Raw genomic sequence first — 17,516 nt, 5'->3', positions numbered from 1 at the left:
TACTTTATTCAGTGTATTTTAGGTGGTATTCATATGTTCATTATTTTTCTTTGAAAGATTTTGTTGTTGACTCAAAGATCCCAGATAGACTGATCATGGAATCATAAAAGGTACTTTAGCTTTCAGACATTTTAAGAAAACTTTTTTGCTACTCACCCTTCAGTATCTTCTGAATCATGGTTCCAGACCAGAGATATTGGAAAAGGAACTGCATCTGTGACCGAAAATTCCCTTACTTTGAAAGCTGGGGAAAGGATCGCACACTTACAAGAGAGAGACAACAGAGAGAGATTTAAGAGATTATCATGAGGCACATGAATATCTCCACCCATCTTTTAATAAAACTCAACTCCAATGGAATGGGTAGAAACTGCTATAATATTACCATCTTAAGCATAAAGATTTACCCCCTAAATACTATGCCCATCACTAGATACAAAATCAAAGACAACGAATCTTAGGATAGCAACTATTAGTAAGTTTTAACAGGGCTTCCCAGAAGTGCCTCACTTAACAGCAACTTCAAGTTGTTTCTTGAATGTGTATCTAAATCTATAAGAAGCTCTGTCCACATCACTTTACAAATAGCTAGGAAACTGAAAAGGGTAAAATATTTCTACTTTTCAAATTTTATGAACAAGCAAAGGGAGATTCAACTATGGGATAGATAATATCCAACAGATAGGTGGAAGGTTCATATAAAAATGACTCAACTGGGGCCTGAACTGTGGCGTAGAGGGCTAAGCCTCCACCTGTGGCACCAGCACCCTGTATGGGCTGTTCCTCTTCCAAATCTAGCTCTCTGCTATGACCTGGGAAAGCCGCAGAAGATGGTCCAAGTGCTTGGGTACACATGTGGGAGGCCCAGAAGAAGTGCCTGGCTCTTGGCTTCGAATTGGCCCAGCTCTGGCCATTGTGGCCATTTGGGGAGCGAACCAGCAGATGAAAGACCTTTCTCTCTGTCTCTCCCTCTAACTCTACCGGGGGGGGGGGGGGGGGGGGGGCGGAGCTGTGGCATTCAGGTGGAGCCGCCGCAGTGAGTGCTGGTCAATTGTTCTGATTAGTAGACTCTTTTTTTTTTTTTTTTTTTTGACAGGCAGAGTGGACAGAGAGAGAAAGGTCTTCCTTTGCCACTGGTTCACCCTCCAATGGCCGCCACGGTCAGCGCGCTGCGGCCGGCACACTGTGCTGATCCGAAGGCAGGAGCCAGGTACTTATCCTGGTCTCCCATGCGGGTGCAGGGCCCAAGCACTTGGACCATCCTCCACTGCACTCCTGGGCCACAGCAGAGAGCTGGCCTGGAAGAGGGGCAACCGGGACAGAATCCGGCGCCCCGACCGGGACTAGAACCCGGTGTGCCGGCGCCGCAAGGCGGAGGATTAGCCTGTTGAGCCGAGGCACCGGCCATTAGTACTCTTGAAGGAGTCCAAAATTCACTTTACTTTGGAAGAAATGACGAATGTTCAACATTTTGGGGAATCAGTTAATTAAGAAAGCATATTCCATCATGAAGGCAAATGCAAAAAAATACCCCCTATGACATGATGGATCATGACAGTACAATGGATTATCACTTCTAGATTAGTTGCTTTTGCTTTACCACACTAACTTCATGCTTCTGATTGCATTCTTATTTGATAAGCAGGTTAAAAATTAATTTAGAGGCCAGCGCTGTAGCGTAAGGGGTAAAGCCGCCACCTGCAGTGCCATATGGGCACTGGTTCAAGTCCCGGCTGCTGCACTCCTGATCCAGCTCTCTGGTATGGCCTGGGAAAGCAGTGGAAGATGGCCCAAGTCCTTGGGCCCCTGCACCCAGTATGGGAGACCTGCAAGAAGCTCCTGGCTCCCGGCTTCGTATCAGCACAGCTCTGGCCTTTGCAGCCATCTGCGGGGTGAACTAGTGGATGGAAGGCCTCTCTCTCTCTGCCTCTCTGTAACTCTGCCTTTCAAATAAAGAAAGAAAGAAAGAAAGAAATCTTCACAACAAAAACATCAATTTGAGGTTGAGATATGGTAACTATTTTCTAAAAAGCACTGAACAAATACTCTTAACCTTGCAAACTCTCCCCTAAATCAATCCATTCTAATTCTCTCCTACATACTTTACAGTGTTTCCTCCACTCAACTAAGTGTTTCACAGCTGTGTTTTCTGTGATCCTCTCACAACCATGCTTGTGTTTCTAACACCCAGTTTAAGCAACATCAGTTCAGTTCTTTGAATTTTAAATTTGGTGCATCTTCCAGATTTGAGCACCTTTGTCCCCCTGCAGTCTTAGGGATTTATTTGTAAGTAACTCCCTTTTGCAATCTAATTGGGCACAGGACTGATTACACTACCACCATGACATAAACTCGAATCTGTTTAAAAAATGTATTCCATTACAAAGCAAAGAAAAGTACCTGTAGTGCACATCCTCTTGCTACTGCTTCATCTGCATTGAGTGTTGTGCTTATATCTTTTCCAAAAAATTTGGCAATTTTTTCTTTCACAGCTGGAATTCGTGTAGTGCCTCCAACTATCTCAACAGCACTCACATCTTCTCGCTTAAGCTGAGTTTGTTCCAACAGTGAATAAAGAGGTGCTTCTATCTTTTGCAGAAGATCAGCACAGAGTTCTTCAAACTGTGACCTTAGCAAATAATTTATATAACATTAAAATTTATCAGAAATACAATCTCCTGTGCTACTTTATTTTTAAAACAACATCACCCCCAATAAATTTGAACCCTCACCCATCCCAGATGGATCAAGTTTAACTACACTGTAGTTTGTGACTTTTTTTTTCTGGTACAGAAAATAGATGCAAAAGGAAATGAGGGGAGAAAAGTCAGTTCTAGTTTTATCAGAAGGAATCATTTCTATATTGAGACTGCCATTTTACTCCCTAAATGTTTTGTGTGATCCAATTCTCATTACTTTAAATATTTATCTCCATTCATTTCAAAGTATCTCCGTAAAACTATTACCCAATTCCTGGCCCCAAAATACTAAAAAGTAAAGTATACTGAAGAGATCTAAACACAAGGACACTTAATGAAGACTTTTACAAACTCTCTTCACAGAGGTATTATTGGTTCTAACAGTGATAAATAGCAGTCTGTCCAGGCATGGGTCAGGTGGCATACAATTCTGAAACATGGGCCGAGACTCACGAGACTCGACTCAAACTGACACCGGTGCTAGTTTCAGCAAGGTGTGCCATTTGTTAATCCACAGAACTCAAGACAAACCTGTTCATCTTCCCCGAAACATCTATGTCATTCATAAAGCATTCAATATTCAGTGGCAGGTCCGTGCTATTAGAGCTCATTAGCTTTTTCAGTTTCTCACATTCTTGATACAGACGAAGGAGCGCTCGGATTTTAGATTTTGCATCCAATTTGTACTTAGCTTTAAATTCTGCACAAAAATGTTCCACTAACTTTTCATCAAAATTTTTTCCTCCCAAGAAAGGATCAAAAGCTGTGCCCAGCACCTAATTTAATCAGAACAAAAATAATCTGGTTATTTGCAAACCATATTTCTAATGAGAACATAAATATTGCTAGTCAAATAACTTAAAGGTTAATAGGCTCAGGACTTCTATTTAACATGAAATCCAAGCCAACAATGACAGAATGTTTACAAAATCCTAATGGAATGCTACACCACTGTAGACTTTTTAGTGATTATATACAAGATAACAGAAATCTCTTTCTTTTCTAACCAAGGAACTTACTAAGACAATTATGTCATCCTTGCACCTATCAACCACAGCCAACAATTCCCTGCTAACATCATTATTGGAAGTTCTTCATTACCAAGCACAAGCACAGCTGTTAGGAGATTTAGTAGCTGAAAGTTGTAACAAATATAGTGAGATGTTTCCTTCACTTAGTTTTAAGGTAAGACTTTACCTTCAATTTTCCCTTGTTAAAAGCACAGGCAGACACTTGAAACGCTGAGTGTCCCATATCAACAAAAACCACTATTCGAGGCTTCTCATCCAGGCTTGGTAGATCCTGCTTATAAATTCCATAATTCAAAGCAACTACAAGAAATAAGAATGTTTCAAATCTTTGGTTCACGTTTTTCTTAGGAATTTCATTGTTACACAGAATCACACCTGCAGGAAACCTAACTGAACTTGAAACAAAGGAGAACGCATTCTTTTCACACCCGACTTTACACGATTTTTGGGGGGTAATCTATTACTCTTGATTTTAAAGCAACGTTCTACTGCTTTTCAATACATGGAGAGAGATGACAGAGAAATAGAAAGCAATGGGACCATGTGTTACAAACAGCATCAGGTTCGTTAGCTAATACTTAACAACTTTAACCACAACCTGCTAGGAGATTTCTTACCCTCCCCCCAATTAAGAATTCAATATACAACTATAATAACTGCAGTTCGTCATTTTCTTTTGGAGCTGACCCTTAAAGAGTGTTAATTTTTTTGTGTGAACTTTGAAATCTGTGTTATTTCTAAATGCATATACCTGAGAAGACACCTTTATTGATACTTAGACAATTTTTCAAAAACCTATCAAGGATACGCTGGGGGATAAAAGCTTTTCAGTGCAAAAATGGACTTATTTCCCTTTTCATTCATCTGTAGTCATAATAAACTTATTAAAAACTCTTGACAAGGAATAGAACACTGATCGCTTTGTTCACCAATCTATCAGTAATACCAGCACAATGACTGGCAAATAGTACACGGTTCAATCAGTATTTGATGAATAACCAATGCCTAACTACAGTTCAAAAAATTTATGCAGAAAAGGAAATTTAAATTAATACTTGTATCCAAGGTAGCTGTGACATCCAGTAGACTTTGAGAAAATTTGATTCTTAACCATAAAAGGAATGTAAGGCAATAAACACTAAATCCAACACAATTAAGTTAAGGAGTTAAAAATATATATATGTGGGCTGGCACTGTGGCAAAGCGGGTAAAGCCGTCGCCTGCAGTGCCAGCATCCCACATGGGCATCAGTTCAAGTCCCAGCTGCTCCACTTCCGATCCAGCTCTCTGCTATGGCCTGAGAAAGCAGTGGAAGATGGCCAGGTCCTTGGGCCCCTACAACTGTGTGGGAGACCCGGAGGAGACTCCTGGTTCCTGGCTTCAGACAGGCGCAGCTCCAGCCGTTGTGGTCAACTGGGGAGTGAACCAGCAGATGAAAGGCCTCTCTCCCTCCCTCCCTCCCTCTTCCTTTCTGTATAACTCTTGACTTTCAAATAAATAAATCTTTAAAATATATTTAAATGACTTTTCTATATCTATATATGACTTTTCTAATCAAAACACATTCAAATATTTCATACAGCACCAATTTGTCACTAAACAGAAGCGTGTGAAGATGTGGGACTTTTGCTTTCAAATCTAACGTTCTGAATGTACACCTGTAAGAAAACCAGTTTGATCACAGCACTAAAAATGTCTTAACTCTGGTTTCAATAGTGTATTTTACTTCTCAATGAAGTTTTTTTCTTACCAGCTGTCATGTCATTCATAAGTCTCAAGCAGTTTAAACCAACAATCTGTGCAGCATCTAATACAGATCGCCTCTCAGCATCTGTGAAGAAGGAGGGAACCTACAAACACAAATATTGTATATTTTAATACAACACAAAAGTACAGATTCTTCAGAATAATTTTACAGGAATAATAAAAAATTTACAAGTTCCAGCTAAGTAAGTATCTAGCCAATTCACAAAATGGGAACAAAACTTCATTTCTAACAAATTACTTAAGTAACTACTTTTAAAGACTGCCCTGGCTGGCGCCACAGCTCACTTGACTAATCCTCTGCCTGCGGCGCCGGCACCCTGGGTTCTAGTCCCAGTTGGGGCACCGGTTCTGTCCCGGTTGCTCCTCTTCCAGTCCAGCTCTCTGCTGTGGCCCGGGAAGGCAGTGGAGGATGGCCCCAGTCCTTGGGCCCTGCACCCGCATGGGAGACCAGGAGGAAGCACCTGGCTCCTGGCTTCGGATCGGCGCAGCGGGCCGGCCGCAACACACTGGCTGTAGTGGCCACTTGGGGGGTGAACCAATGGAAGGAAGACCTTTCTCTCTCTCATTGTCTAAACTCTGCGTGTCAAAAAAAAAAAAAAAAAAAAAAAAAGACTGCCCCTAAATTATGCTAACCTTCATTAGAAACAAGTTTTAACCTGAAATAAAAATTAACCAGGAATATTCATAAGACAAATTGAAAGTTACTTAAATCTTTTTTTTTTTTTTTTTAAACATGCTCTGCTGATGGGACATAATGCCACCTGCCCTCTGGACTTCACTTCCTCAAGAAGGGAGGCAGCCAGGTGTCATCACCTCTAAGTCCCTTTCCATGGTTTTCTTGTCTGCAGAAGATGCCAGTTGGCTTGATTTTTTGATGATCGTCATCAATGGTCTTTTTCTTTTTTTATTTGACAGGTAGAGATATAGACAGTGAGAGAGAGAAAGGTCTTCCTTCCGTTGGTTCACCCCCCAAATGGCCGCTACGGCTGGTGCTGCGCCAATCTGAAGCCAGGAGCCAGGTGCTTCTCCTGGTCTCCCAGCAGGTGCAGGGGCCCAAGCATTTGGGTCATCGTCCACTGCCTTCCAGGGCCACAGCAGAGAGCTGGCCTGGAAGAGGAGCAACCGGGACTAGAACCCAGCACCAATATGGGATGCCGGTGCCGCACGTAGAGGATTAACCAAGTGAGCCACAGCGCCGGCCCCCATGAAAGTTACTTAAATCTAACAGAAAACTTTAAGTGGATGAAATACTGCTTCCAAATTAATCTTAAATTTCTACTGGTATTTGAAAATTATTTTAAGTCAACATTTAATGTTAGATATAATTAAAAGACTACAGGGACACAAGGGTAAAACAGCGCTAATTCTAGCACAGGCTACCATCTTCACTTTATTCACTGGGTTCAGGCATAAACAGATTATGGCTACTATTTAATTCAATGGACCTGTTAAGATTACAAAAATTGGAACCAGCACTGTGGTATAGCAGGCAAAGCCACCGCCTGCAGTGCCAGCATCTCATATGGGCAACGGTTCAAGTTCTGGCAGCTCCACTTCCGATCTAGCTCTCTGCCATGGCCTGGGAAAGCAGTAGAAGATGGCCCAAGTCCTTGGGCCCCTTCACCCGGTATGGGAGACCTGAAGAAGCTCCTGGCTTTGGATCGGCACAGCTATGGCTGTTGCAGCCAACTGAGAAGTGAACCAGCGGATGGAAGACCTCTCTCTCTCTGCCTCTCCTTCTCTCTGCGTAACTCCTTCAATAAATAAATCTTTAAAAAAAAAGATTATAAAAATTTTTTGGCAAAGTGTGTTGATCTTCCTAAGAGGCAGAAGAGCACTTGTGCTTCTAGCTACAAGTAATTTTTTTAAAAGATTCATTCACTCGGGCCGGCGCCACGGCTCACTTGGTTAATCCTCCACCTGAGGCGCCGGCATCCCATATTGGCACCAGGTTCTAGTCCCAGCTGCTCCTTTTCCAGTCCAGCTCTCTGCTGTGGCCCAGGAAGGCAGTGGAGGATGGCCCAAGTGCTTGGGCTCCTGTACCCTCATGGGAGACCAGGAAGAAGCACTTGGCTCCTGGCTTCGGATCGGTGTAGCTCTGGCTGTAGTGGCCATTTGGGGGGTGAACCAACGGAAAGATGACCTCTCTCTCTCTCACTGTCTAACTCTGTCAAATAAATAATAATAAGAAGAAAAGATTCACTCATTAATTTGAGAGGCAACAGTAAAGGCCACAACAGCTGGGCTGGGCTGGGCCAAAGCTGGGAGTCTAGAGCTCCATCCAAATCTCCTACATGAGTGCAGGGGCCTAAGTAGTTGGGCCATCCTCCACTGTCTTCCCAGCCCATTGCAGAGAGCTGGATCGAAAGTGGAGCAGCTGGGACTTGACCTGGCACCCATATGGGATGCCAGCACTGCAGGCAGTAGCTTTACCCTCTAAGCCACAGCACCGGCCCCTACGTTACCCTTTTTAAAAACGATTTATTATTTATTTGAAAGGCCAAGAAAGAGAGATCTGCTGGTTCATGCCCCAAATGTCTACAACAGCTGGGGCTAGGGTGGGCCAAAGCCAGGAATGTCTTCCAGACCTCCCACATGGGTGCTAGGGCCCAAGCACTTGGGCCATCTTCTGCTACTCTCCTAGGCATATTAGCAAGCAGCTGGATTGGAAGTGGAGCAGCTTGGGACATGAACTGGCATCAACGTGGTATGCCAGCATCACAGGTGGCAGCTTAATCTGCTATAGAACGCCGGCCCCGTGGGTTATTCTTCTGTGGGAAAATAAAAAATACCACATTCACAACCTGGAAGGCAGCTAAGAGAAAACTGAATATAGCAAGTTTTAATTTTATTCCAAAACATCTGTGGGTGCTTCAGAAAGAGACAGGAGCTACAGGTGGCACTGTGGCACAGCAGGTTACGCCAACACTTGTATTGGTAACATTCTGTACTGGACTGCTGGTTCAAATCCCAGCTGCTCTGTTTCCAATTCCAATCCAGTCCCTGCTTTCCCCGGGTAAGCAGAAGATGGCCAAGTGCTTGGGCCCCTGCCACCTAATGTGCGTGACCAGGCTGTAGTTGCTGGCTTTTCCTAGCCCAGACCTGGCTGCCACAGACCTCTGGGAAGCAAATCAGCAGATGAAAGATCTGTTTCTCCTCCTCCCCTCTCTCTCTACCTTTCAAATGAATGAAAGAATGAGAGAGAAAGAGAGGGAGAGAGGGCAGGGAAGGCAGGCCGGCCAAGAGCAAAGGTGAGTCCTTGTTCTTCCAATCAGGGCTTTTATTATTATTAGGTTATTTAAAGGGAAACAAGAGATCTGGGGTAATGGAGTAGAGGGGGGAGGGGAAGGGAGCAAAAGAGGGGAAGGGAGGGGAAGAAAGCAGAGAGAAGAGAGGAGAAAATGAGGAAGAGAGAAGAAAAAAAATCCATGGACTTAAGACTTAATTCTTTGATGCTACCAGAGATTAGTACTCCTTCTGTAGGCAACAACCAGACATTGCTCCGTCAGAAAACCCTCTGTCTCCCAAAGTCAACAGGAGAGCTTCGGCTCTTCTGCCTCTACTTGTCCACATCCTAGAACCTGCTGCCCCCAAGACTTCTGCCTGGTCTGGGCAGGTCAAACAGCTCATAGTGCAGGTGGAGAGAACTTGGCTGCTTAAGTCCATCACTGACAATCCTGCAGAGCACAATCACAGCTGAGCAAACAGCAACCCCACACATCTGGAATAGCAGAACTCACAGCACCTTTTTGGCATCCAAATAAAAGCAGACTCTCATCCAGTTCATGTACTCCTTGACCATCTGACTAGTGACCGTCCACTGAAATAATGGGCTGTCCAGTACAGAATGTCTAGGTTTTGTCAGTACTGGCAGCCAGTTTTCCAACTCCTAATGCACTGGTTCTCAACCAAGCATAGACCTCCTTCATCTATGAAAGGCTGCCGTGTTGAAGTACAAGCTGGTGGGTAATGTGACAACTCACTGCACTGGAACACCCACAGATGTCATTAGTCCATCTGGACTTTCAAAGAGCCCCATGGGAGATGGCGAGTTACACCTCTAGTTAAGAACCTTCACAGCTCTGGCTAAAAATATCGCTCAAACCTACTCTTGAAATGCTCCAGAATACTTACTACATTAGTACAGACCAGCATAACTGTGATCTCTAGTAATAGAACACTTTCACACATTCCATATTTAAGAGTAATATAAAGAAGGTGATTAAAATAAAACACACTGGCTGGTTAAATTCTACTTACTGAAATAACACAATCTGTTACTGGTTTCTTGAGATTGTTTTCAGCAGTTTCCTTTAACTTGGTCAACAACATGGCTGTTATCTGTTCCACACTAAATAGATGTTCTTCATCCATGTACATCACCTATTGTGAGGGGGAAAAAAGGTTTTGAGCACTGTTAGCACATGTTAGCTACATGTTAACTTCCAAATATTAGCACACAGTCTCTTTCATAAATCTTTATTTCAAAAAGAAGGAAAAAGGGGTGAGAAAAAAAGAAAAGAGGAAGGGAAGTTTTTCCCTACAGAGGGAAGAGAGGGGAAAAAAGTTAAGGCAGATTTCTCTCCATCCAAAGACCTAGTCAAAAACACTATAGAAGGAAGTAAATTTCCATCCTAACTGAAGAGATGAATCACTGGAATAAATATTATAGTGTTGATCAGAGGACAGGAATGCCTCTGCTGTTTAAAAAAAGATTTCTGGTTGTATTACACTACTGCTCTCCAAACAACTCCAACTGGGCTGTCTTGGAACAGACCTTGACTTGACACACCATTGTTTAACACCATCAGAATAAATCTACATTGTGCAACTGCCAAGAAGTTAGAAACAAAAATTAAGATATACTAGCATAGAGTACTATTTGAGTAATTCTCAAAAGACAATTTAGTATGTATCTATTATACTTTAAAAAAAACAAAAGCCATCTTGTTCATTTAAGAAATTTGAACTATTTATTAAAAAGTTAGTACTTTTTTCTATAAACAAATTAAACAGTCTCTGGCTAAAGAGCCCATAGTTGCTCAGTTATATTACCTTTATTCCAACTCCACCATTTTTCATTGGAACCAAATCGTAACTTAAGTTTTCCTTCTCCTTTTGAATGAAGGGGTCACTGAAGGCCCGACCATGAAATCTTTTGAAGTTTGACACTGTATTGTTTGCATGAGTGATTTGCTGCAAAAGAAGTTTGATATTGAAATTTTTTCTCTAATTTCAGCACCTACCACACCCACTCACGGCAATTTTACAGGCAGTCGTTAGTACAACTCAAACATTGTAAGACCAGGAATGTACATAAAGTTCCCTGGGGCCTGGATTTCCCATCCATAGATTTTATTTACACTTTCTTCTCCTATACCTGAAGAAAAGCACTGAGACACAAATGGGAAGAGTGACACCACAGAAGTTAAAACAGATTTCAAAACCTCTAAGATAAATGTAAGAATATTGAAACTATCACTAAAACTTCTAAACAAACCCCAAGAACTGTACCGCTTCATTGTTTTCCTTCCACTAAAATTTAACACATAGGTAATGACAGGATGAATAGACATAGAAACACTATAGTTGAACAGTTTTTTTTTAAGGAGTTAACAGAGGCAAGAATGAGACATTTCTAAATGACACTTTTCAACTGCATAATTTTTAAAAACAAGACACTGTTTTCAAACTAATGGCTGCATCTTTGTTCAATATGAGTGTACCTAAAACTCTTGCTCAGCTACTTTTAACAATCTGTTTACAAAAATGAACAGTCTCGGCTATCAGATAAATACATTAGGTTAAGCAGAAATGCCTGATTTGAAACTGAAGAAATCTGGAAGGACATATGACAAACTGTTCTAAGAAACTGTGTTTTCTCACTTCACCATTTTGGTCAAATATCTCATTAACTCCAAATCCAAAAGTCCCACATCGGAGCATATTTGAAAGATGTCAGTGAGAACTTCATTTAAGACAAGTGACATAAAACATGAGAAACTATGTGTTCTGAAGTTATTAGCTTGAAAATGACTAAAGTTCACTACTTTTTTCTCTGATTACTTGAACTCTTAAAGAATACCGCTGAGCAGTAATAATCTGTAAACACTATGAAGGCAAGCATGTGTGCATCCTGTATTACCCAGCATCCTAGAACTGGGATGTGTGTCTAGCAGCCTACAGGACAGACAGCTGAGCCTCCTCAGAAAAGAACAAAAAGATGCAACTACAGTTTAGGTCGGGCCTACCAATATCATAAATGGGGACATTTGGGGGGTTTATTACTCCACTTTCTCCTTTTCAGCATGTCACTCTAATTGTGTGTATAACTATTTTTCTTCTGTCCTCTTACTGTGTGCCTCTTCTAACACAAGCAGTCATAATATAGAGTTAAAATATTATTAAGGTTTTACTTTTTTTTTTTTTTTAACATTCATCTATTTGAAAGGCAGAGTTAGGCAGAGGGTAGAGACAGAGAGTAAGTCTATGTGCTGGTTCACTCCCTAAATGGCCAAAAAAGCTGGAGGTGGGCCGATCCAAAGCCAGGAGCCAGGAGCTTCGGCCGGCCTCTTACACAGGTGTAAGCACTTGGGGCATCTTCTACTGCTTTCTCAGGCCATAGCAGAGAGCTGGATCTGAAGTAGAGCAGCTGGACACAATCAGCGCCCGTATAGGATCAGAGGCTTAGTCTATTATGCCACAGCGCCGGTCCCTGGTTTTACTTCTTTTTTAGTCATACTGTTTTCTGCATTAAAAAGAATTATTTTGGGGTCAGTGCTGTGGAGTAGTGGGTAAAGCCACCACCTGTAGGTATCTCATAAGGATACTGGTTCGAGACCCAGCTGCTCCACTTCCAATCCAGCTCTCTGCTATGGCCTGGGAAAGCAGTAGAAGATGGCCCAAGTCTTTGGGCCCCTGCACCCGTGTTGGAGACCCTGAAGAAGCTCCTGGCTTCAGATCAGCACAGCTCTGGCGGTTGTGGCCATCTGGGGAGTGAACCAACAGACAGAAGACCTCTTTCTCTTTCTCTCTCCCTCTCTATAACTCTGCCTTTCAAATAAATAAATCTTTTAAAAAAAATAAAGGTGAGATTAATTTCCATAATTTAGCCCAGTATATCTAGAAAACTCACTTCAACATGTAATAAACAAAAACTGATGAGATATTTTCCTTTTTAATTTCATGATAGGTCTTTAAAATCTCATGTATACCTTATGTGTTCTTCACATTTCAGTTCTGATCAGCTACAATTCAAGTGCTCAACAGTGACATGCAGCAAATGACTACCATTACTAGGCCACACAGATCTCACCTTAATTACTAAGTAACCTAAAGATGCTTTTAAACATAGAACCTCTTGGAAGTCCCTTCTATAAAATGACTCTTTAACCCTTAAATGAGTATAATGAGAAACTTCACATGAAAAAACTCCAAATGTCTTGCTTATAATTTTTAAAAATAAGAAATTAAATGACAGCAAAGTTACTAGAAGTCAGGATTGGCACTTTAGAAAGTTAGTGAAACAAGAAAAGGAATGGAAGAGGAAAAATAATTTCAGGGTTCATAAAGAATACTTGAGTTACATTCGAAAAACGCAAAAGCATAAGCTTTGACACTTAATACACATAGCCTCTTGGGATTTTCCTTTTAAAACTTTCCCTTGAAAAATTATCAGAATTCTAACATACCTGATTTTTGGCTGCAACTCCAATTGTTCTGTTTTTTGATCCAAATGATATGACTGATCTAGAAGAAACACAAAGCAGATGTTGTGAAGATACTAAAAAAGTAAACGAGGACACATTAAAACAAGAGGAAAATTCTAATACAAATTTCTGACCTATGGTGATGGTAAGGGCACCAGTGTAGGATAATTTCAGTCTGTAGCTCCCATCAGACACTCAAAGGAGTTGTTTTACTTAACTGCTGCTCTGAAAACCCAACCCAGGGGCAGTCCTACCACCCCAGAAAGTCTGCTGATGGCTCAAGGGACATTTTCTAATACTTCAAGTACTAGTGTAATTCTCCAGGTTCTCAATCATTACAAAGTGAACATTAATTCTGAAAATGCTTTGAATAAAGGGTATTAACTTGGCCCTACACAGGTGACCAACAATAAAACTATGGTGTATAACGCTCTCAGCCTCCAACCCTTTACCTACCTAAATGTCACTGACGTACCCAATTCTGTCATGCTATACTATATGCCTCTTTAGGAATCGAAGCTTTTCATGTAAGCACAAACAAGAGTACCTAAATTATGCCTCTGGAGTTTAAAGAAAAAAAAGGGGAGGGGGGGTTCCATCTGGAAGATTCTACTTGAGGACAAGTAAAATAACGCAGAGCAGGTATCACAAAAGCAGTGAATATAACGCTGAGCGAAAGCAGTGACTGATCAGTGACGCGAGCCGGTTCTGAACACCAGAGGCAAAGTGACTTGTAACTGAGACAGCCTGCTCCGAACAGAAGCCGGGCTGCACGGCAACAGCACAGCTACGGCTTGTGAGGGGGAGGTGAGTGATTAAGATTCTGGATCAGAGTTATTAACTTTGGATTATAGTCACTCCCACCCAGGTAAATGAGATGCACGAAATGGGAATACAAAGAGGGATTAAGTAACAGGCTGAATAAAGTTGGCATGTACTGCAATAGAGCCATCCTAGGCCTAGATTCCCTGAGCAGAAGCTAAATAGCATTCTGAAAGCCAGGGAAGTGTTGGGAGACTACACCTTTAAAGTGCATCCTAAAAATTGAGCATCATTCGAAACTCAGTTATACATTTTCAGAATGAGCTACTCATTTTCCCAAGGGAGAATCAAATTAACTGTATTCAATTGGAATGAATGGGAACAAAGCAATGATGTCAACCACCTGGTCTAACAACAGTGAGGAGAAGGCCCACGGTGGTGCCCTCAGTTTGCATCATTCGGGGCCATAGCTATCATGACGTTAGTTTCAATGGTCACTGTATCCAGGTACCCCCATTTTACCCCTGCTCTCCTTTAAACTGGTTTTCTTTCTTCTATTGGATCAAAGAAAACAAAGACGTAGACTGCCTCCAGACATGAGAGCCGGAAACACTGTCTTCTTTCTTACTAAAACCCAATTCCAAAGCCCTCGGCACAGGCAGAGAACAGACTGCAGGTGCGGAGGAGACCCAGGGGCTGCTCAGGCAGAACAGTCTTCCCCAGCTTCCCAGCAGTGGCGACCGTCCGCTGCTTTGCCGATTTTTCCACTCACTTTCACAAACGCTCATCTCTACACAACTAACTGGATAAACTCAGGCATGTTTAACCTTCGGTTCAATGTTTCACTGCACATTTTTCATCGTGCGCTTGGGATATTGGGGGGGGGGGGGGACGGACAGCTACAGTAATTTCCTTGAGAAGCACACAACTGATTACATCAGCGGGCATGCAGGTCTGTTTGCACATATTCTCTCCAGAAAATAACCTCCCCCGAAAGTTGCTTTTGATAACACTGCGCTGCTGTTAAAAATAAATAAATAAATAAATAAATAAAAACCTTTAATCCAGGGACGACATACATCCATTCCAGGAATTCGTGCACAAAAGCATTTCATTTTTATTGTCTCTTAAACTGCAAAATGGATTAAAAAAAAAAACAAAGCCTCGGTCTGGGATTCCTCACGAATGATTCTCCCTGAGCCAACACAGGACGTTTACGTCTTTCGAAAATACTTCTGGGTACTAAGGTTAACCACGTTAGCAACCGAGAGAAGGATAACAAGAGGTGGGTTAACCTTTCATGGGAGCGGATCTGCGGTTGCTAACAACAGCCTCCTCCCTGGCCAAGCAGCAGCACACAGGCTCTGGAAGCTTCCAGTTCATTTCGAGATTCACAATGCGGAAGAAAAAGCTCCACGGTGCGCAGATATCCGCGGAGGGAGGGGGACCAGCTGGGGGCGGCTCAGCCAGCTCAGAGAAGCCGGGTGGGGAACCGGGGGCGGCCGCGAAAGGCGCAGGCTGCAGCCTGCCGAGAAAAGCGATCGGACCCCCGCGCCCCCCACCCCGCCCCGGCAGGAAGCCCACCCAAGGTGAAGACCCTGGGGAACCCAATCCTGGCCGACTCCTGCCCTCGTGCATCCCGGAGACATCCCTCTCCGGTCGGCGGCGCCAAGCCCCCAGCCCCCCAGCCCCCCAGCCCCAGGCAGGGCGCCGGCGCACCGCTCCCCACACCGCCTCCGTTCCCGGCGGGGGCTCCGCAGCCGGCCCGCGAGCCCGCGTTCCCACGTTCGCCAGGCCCCGGGCGCTCCCCAGGACCCCCGCAGCCCCCCACTTACGGGGTGCATCGGTCGCTGAACTCGTTGGCGATGGTCTCGATGCCCCCGGCCCGGGCCACCGCGATGTAGCAGCTCTGCGAGCCCACGTCCAGCCCCACCACCGACATGGCCGGCTCGCGGTCCTTCTCCGCCTCGGGTCTGGCGCTGCGTCCTCCGGGCACCTGCCTGCTCGCTCCTCCGGCCGCTGCTTGCGGCCCGCGGGGTCCGACCGCCTCTCTGTCACTCGGAAGGGCACCCGGACACCAGGCCTGCCAGCCTCCGGCTTCCCGGGGACGGCGGCGGCGAGCAGGAGTAAGCCCGGGAAAAGGCGGCGCTCGGCCTGCGCGGCTCGCTCCGCAGCTCGGGCTCCTCGCCCAGCTCGGCCCGCCGCTCGCACACCGGCGCCGGCGCTGAACTACCGACCCAAAAGGGGAGGGCCCAATTCTTCAGTCTTATGTATCGCACTGATCAGAACTTTCCAGAATCTGCGGCATTTACCCACCGGCGCCTCCACGTGCCACTTCCGCTTCCTTCTTCTCGAGCCTTCTCGAAAGATTCTACCCAATGGGAGGCTGGTCCCCCGGGGACGGCCGCCGTTGCCATGGCAGCGGGAGGGCCGCTCGGCCGCCATTGGCTCAAGCCGGCCAAGCTGCCCTCCTTCCCCCGCGCCCGCCCTAGCCGGCAGCTCTCGGCCGACCTAGTAAGACAGGCAATGAGGAATGACTGCAGAACTCGTAACATGCACAATGTCCTACTGAGGGTCCGTGTCCGATCCCTAAGGAGAGGCTTAGCCAGGGGTGGCGTCACACCCACTTTCTCAGAGACCCCCACCCCCCAGGCCCCGGGTAGTTAAGGGGGCCGACCTGCTGTCAGTAGAGCACGTCGGGAATCGTAGTCCGGCTGGGCGACATGCGCGCCTTGCATGCTGGGACATGTAGTCCAGGTCGCGGTGTGCGCTGGGAGTGGGCTTTGTCTTGGGGACACTAGGGAGAGGCCAGGTTCTATGCGGTGCTTCGGGGCGCGTTCTGCGGCGGGCAGCGTTATTTTTGTTTTGAATTAGCTTCCATTATTGTCTCGGTTACCCCCGAAAACTGGCGCCCTGCGTCGTAGACGGAGGAATGCCCGTTTCAATGGCTTAGAACGATTTCGCCTTAGGTGTGTTCCTCAGCCGGCAGGGGCCTCCTTCCGTGGAATAAAATGTCGGAGGGGTTTGGTTTCTGTTGCGGAAAGCGGGCTTCGGTTGCGATGCCGTTTGAAAGGCTGTGGCGTCGCGTTCTGCTTACTCCGCTGCACCGGATCTCCGCAGACCCCCTCTCAGCAGGCTACTCTCTGGAGACCCTCCGCTGTGTATTTTTGCTTCCTGTTGGAACCGGCTTTCGTTTCCTTTCCTGAAAAGCGATGCCCTCATTGATTTAGGCTCAGCAAAAGGAAGAAAAGCTGGCAGTGTGGGGTCACACGTTTTATCAGGTTGCCTTACCTCGGGCACATAGCATGCCGCACTCCTGTAATGGGTGTGACTGGATGAAGAGTTGGAACCCAAAGTCGGATACCTCGGAGTCCTGAAGAAACTCTTGTCCAGATTAAATCTGAGCCAGCCAGGGGCCCGGGTTCCCATTGCACGTAAATTCTCTGCGCTTTTGGCCTGCCTCTTAGGCTGCTTACTCTGAACATGGTTCAGTTAACGCCTCTATAAGTGAGCTTTCCTGTAAGTTTGAAAATAGGATTAGCTCTATT

General features: G+C 44.7%; 1 protein-coding gene across 1 annotated transcript in view; it reads right to left on the bottom strand.

Moving 5' to 3' along the window:
* HSPH1 (heat shock protein family H (Hsp110) member 1) overlaps positions 1 to 16,213 on the bottom strand; it is a 28,587-nt gene extending 12,374 nt beyond the window's left edge. Inside the window, 9 exon segments of the mRNA XM_062195185.1 lie at positions 142 to 263; positions 2,401 to 2,629; positions 3,231 to 3,475; positions 3,897 to 4,030; positions 5,481 to 5,580; positions 9,758 to 9,880; positions 10,553 to 10,693; positions 13,189 to 13,246; positions 15,804 to 16,213. Coding sequence (XP_062051169.1) covers positions 142 to 263; positions 2,401 to 2,629; positions 3,231 to 3,475; positions 3,897 to 4,030; positions 5,481 to 5,580; positions 9,758 to 9,880; positions 10,553 to 10,693; positions 13,189 to 13,246; positions 15,804 to 15,910 — 1,259 coding nt within the window. The 5' untranslated portion in view covers positions 15,911 to 16,213.
* Positions 16,214 to 17,516: the final 1,303 nt, after the last annotated feature.

Source organism: Lepus europaeus, chromosome 6, assembly GCF_033115175.1.
Source record: "Lepus europaeus isolate LE1 chromosome 6, mLepTim1.pri, whole genome shotgun sequence".
Lineage (NCBI taxonomy): Eukaryota > Metazoa > Chordata > Mammalia > Lagomorpha > Leporidae > Lepus > Lepus europaeus.
This window is presented reverse-complemented; position numbering and strand designations above follow the sequence as displayed.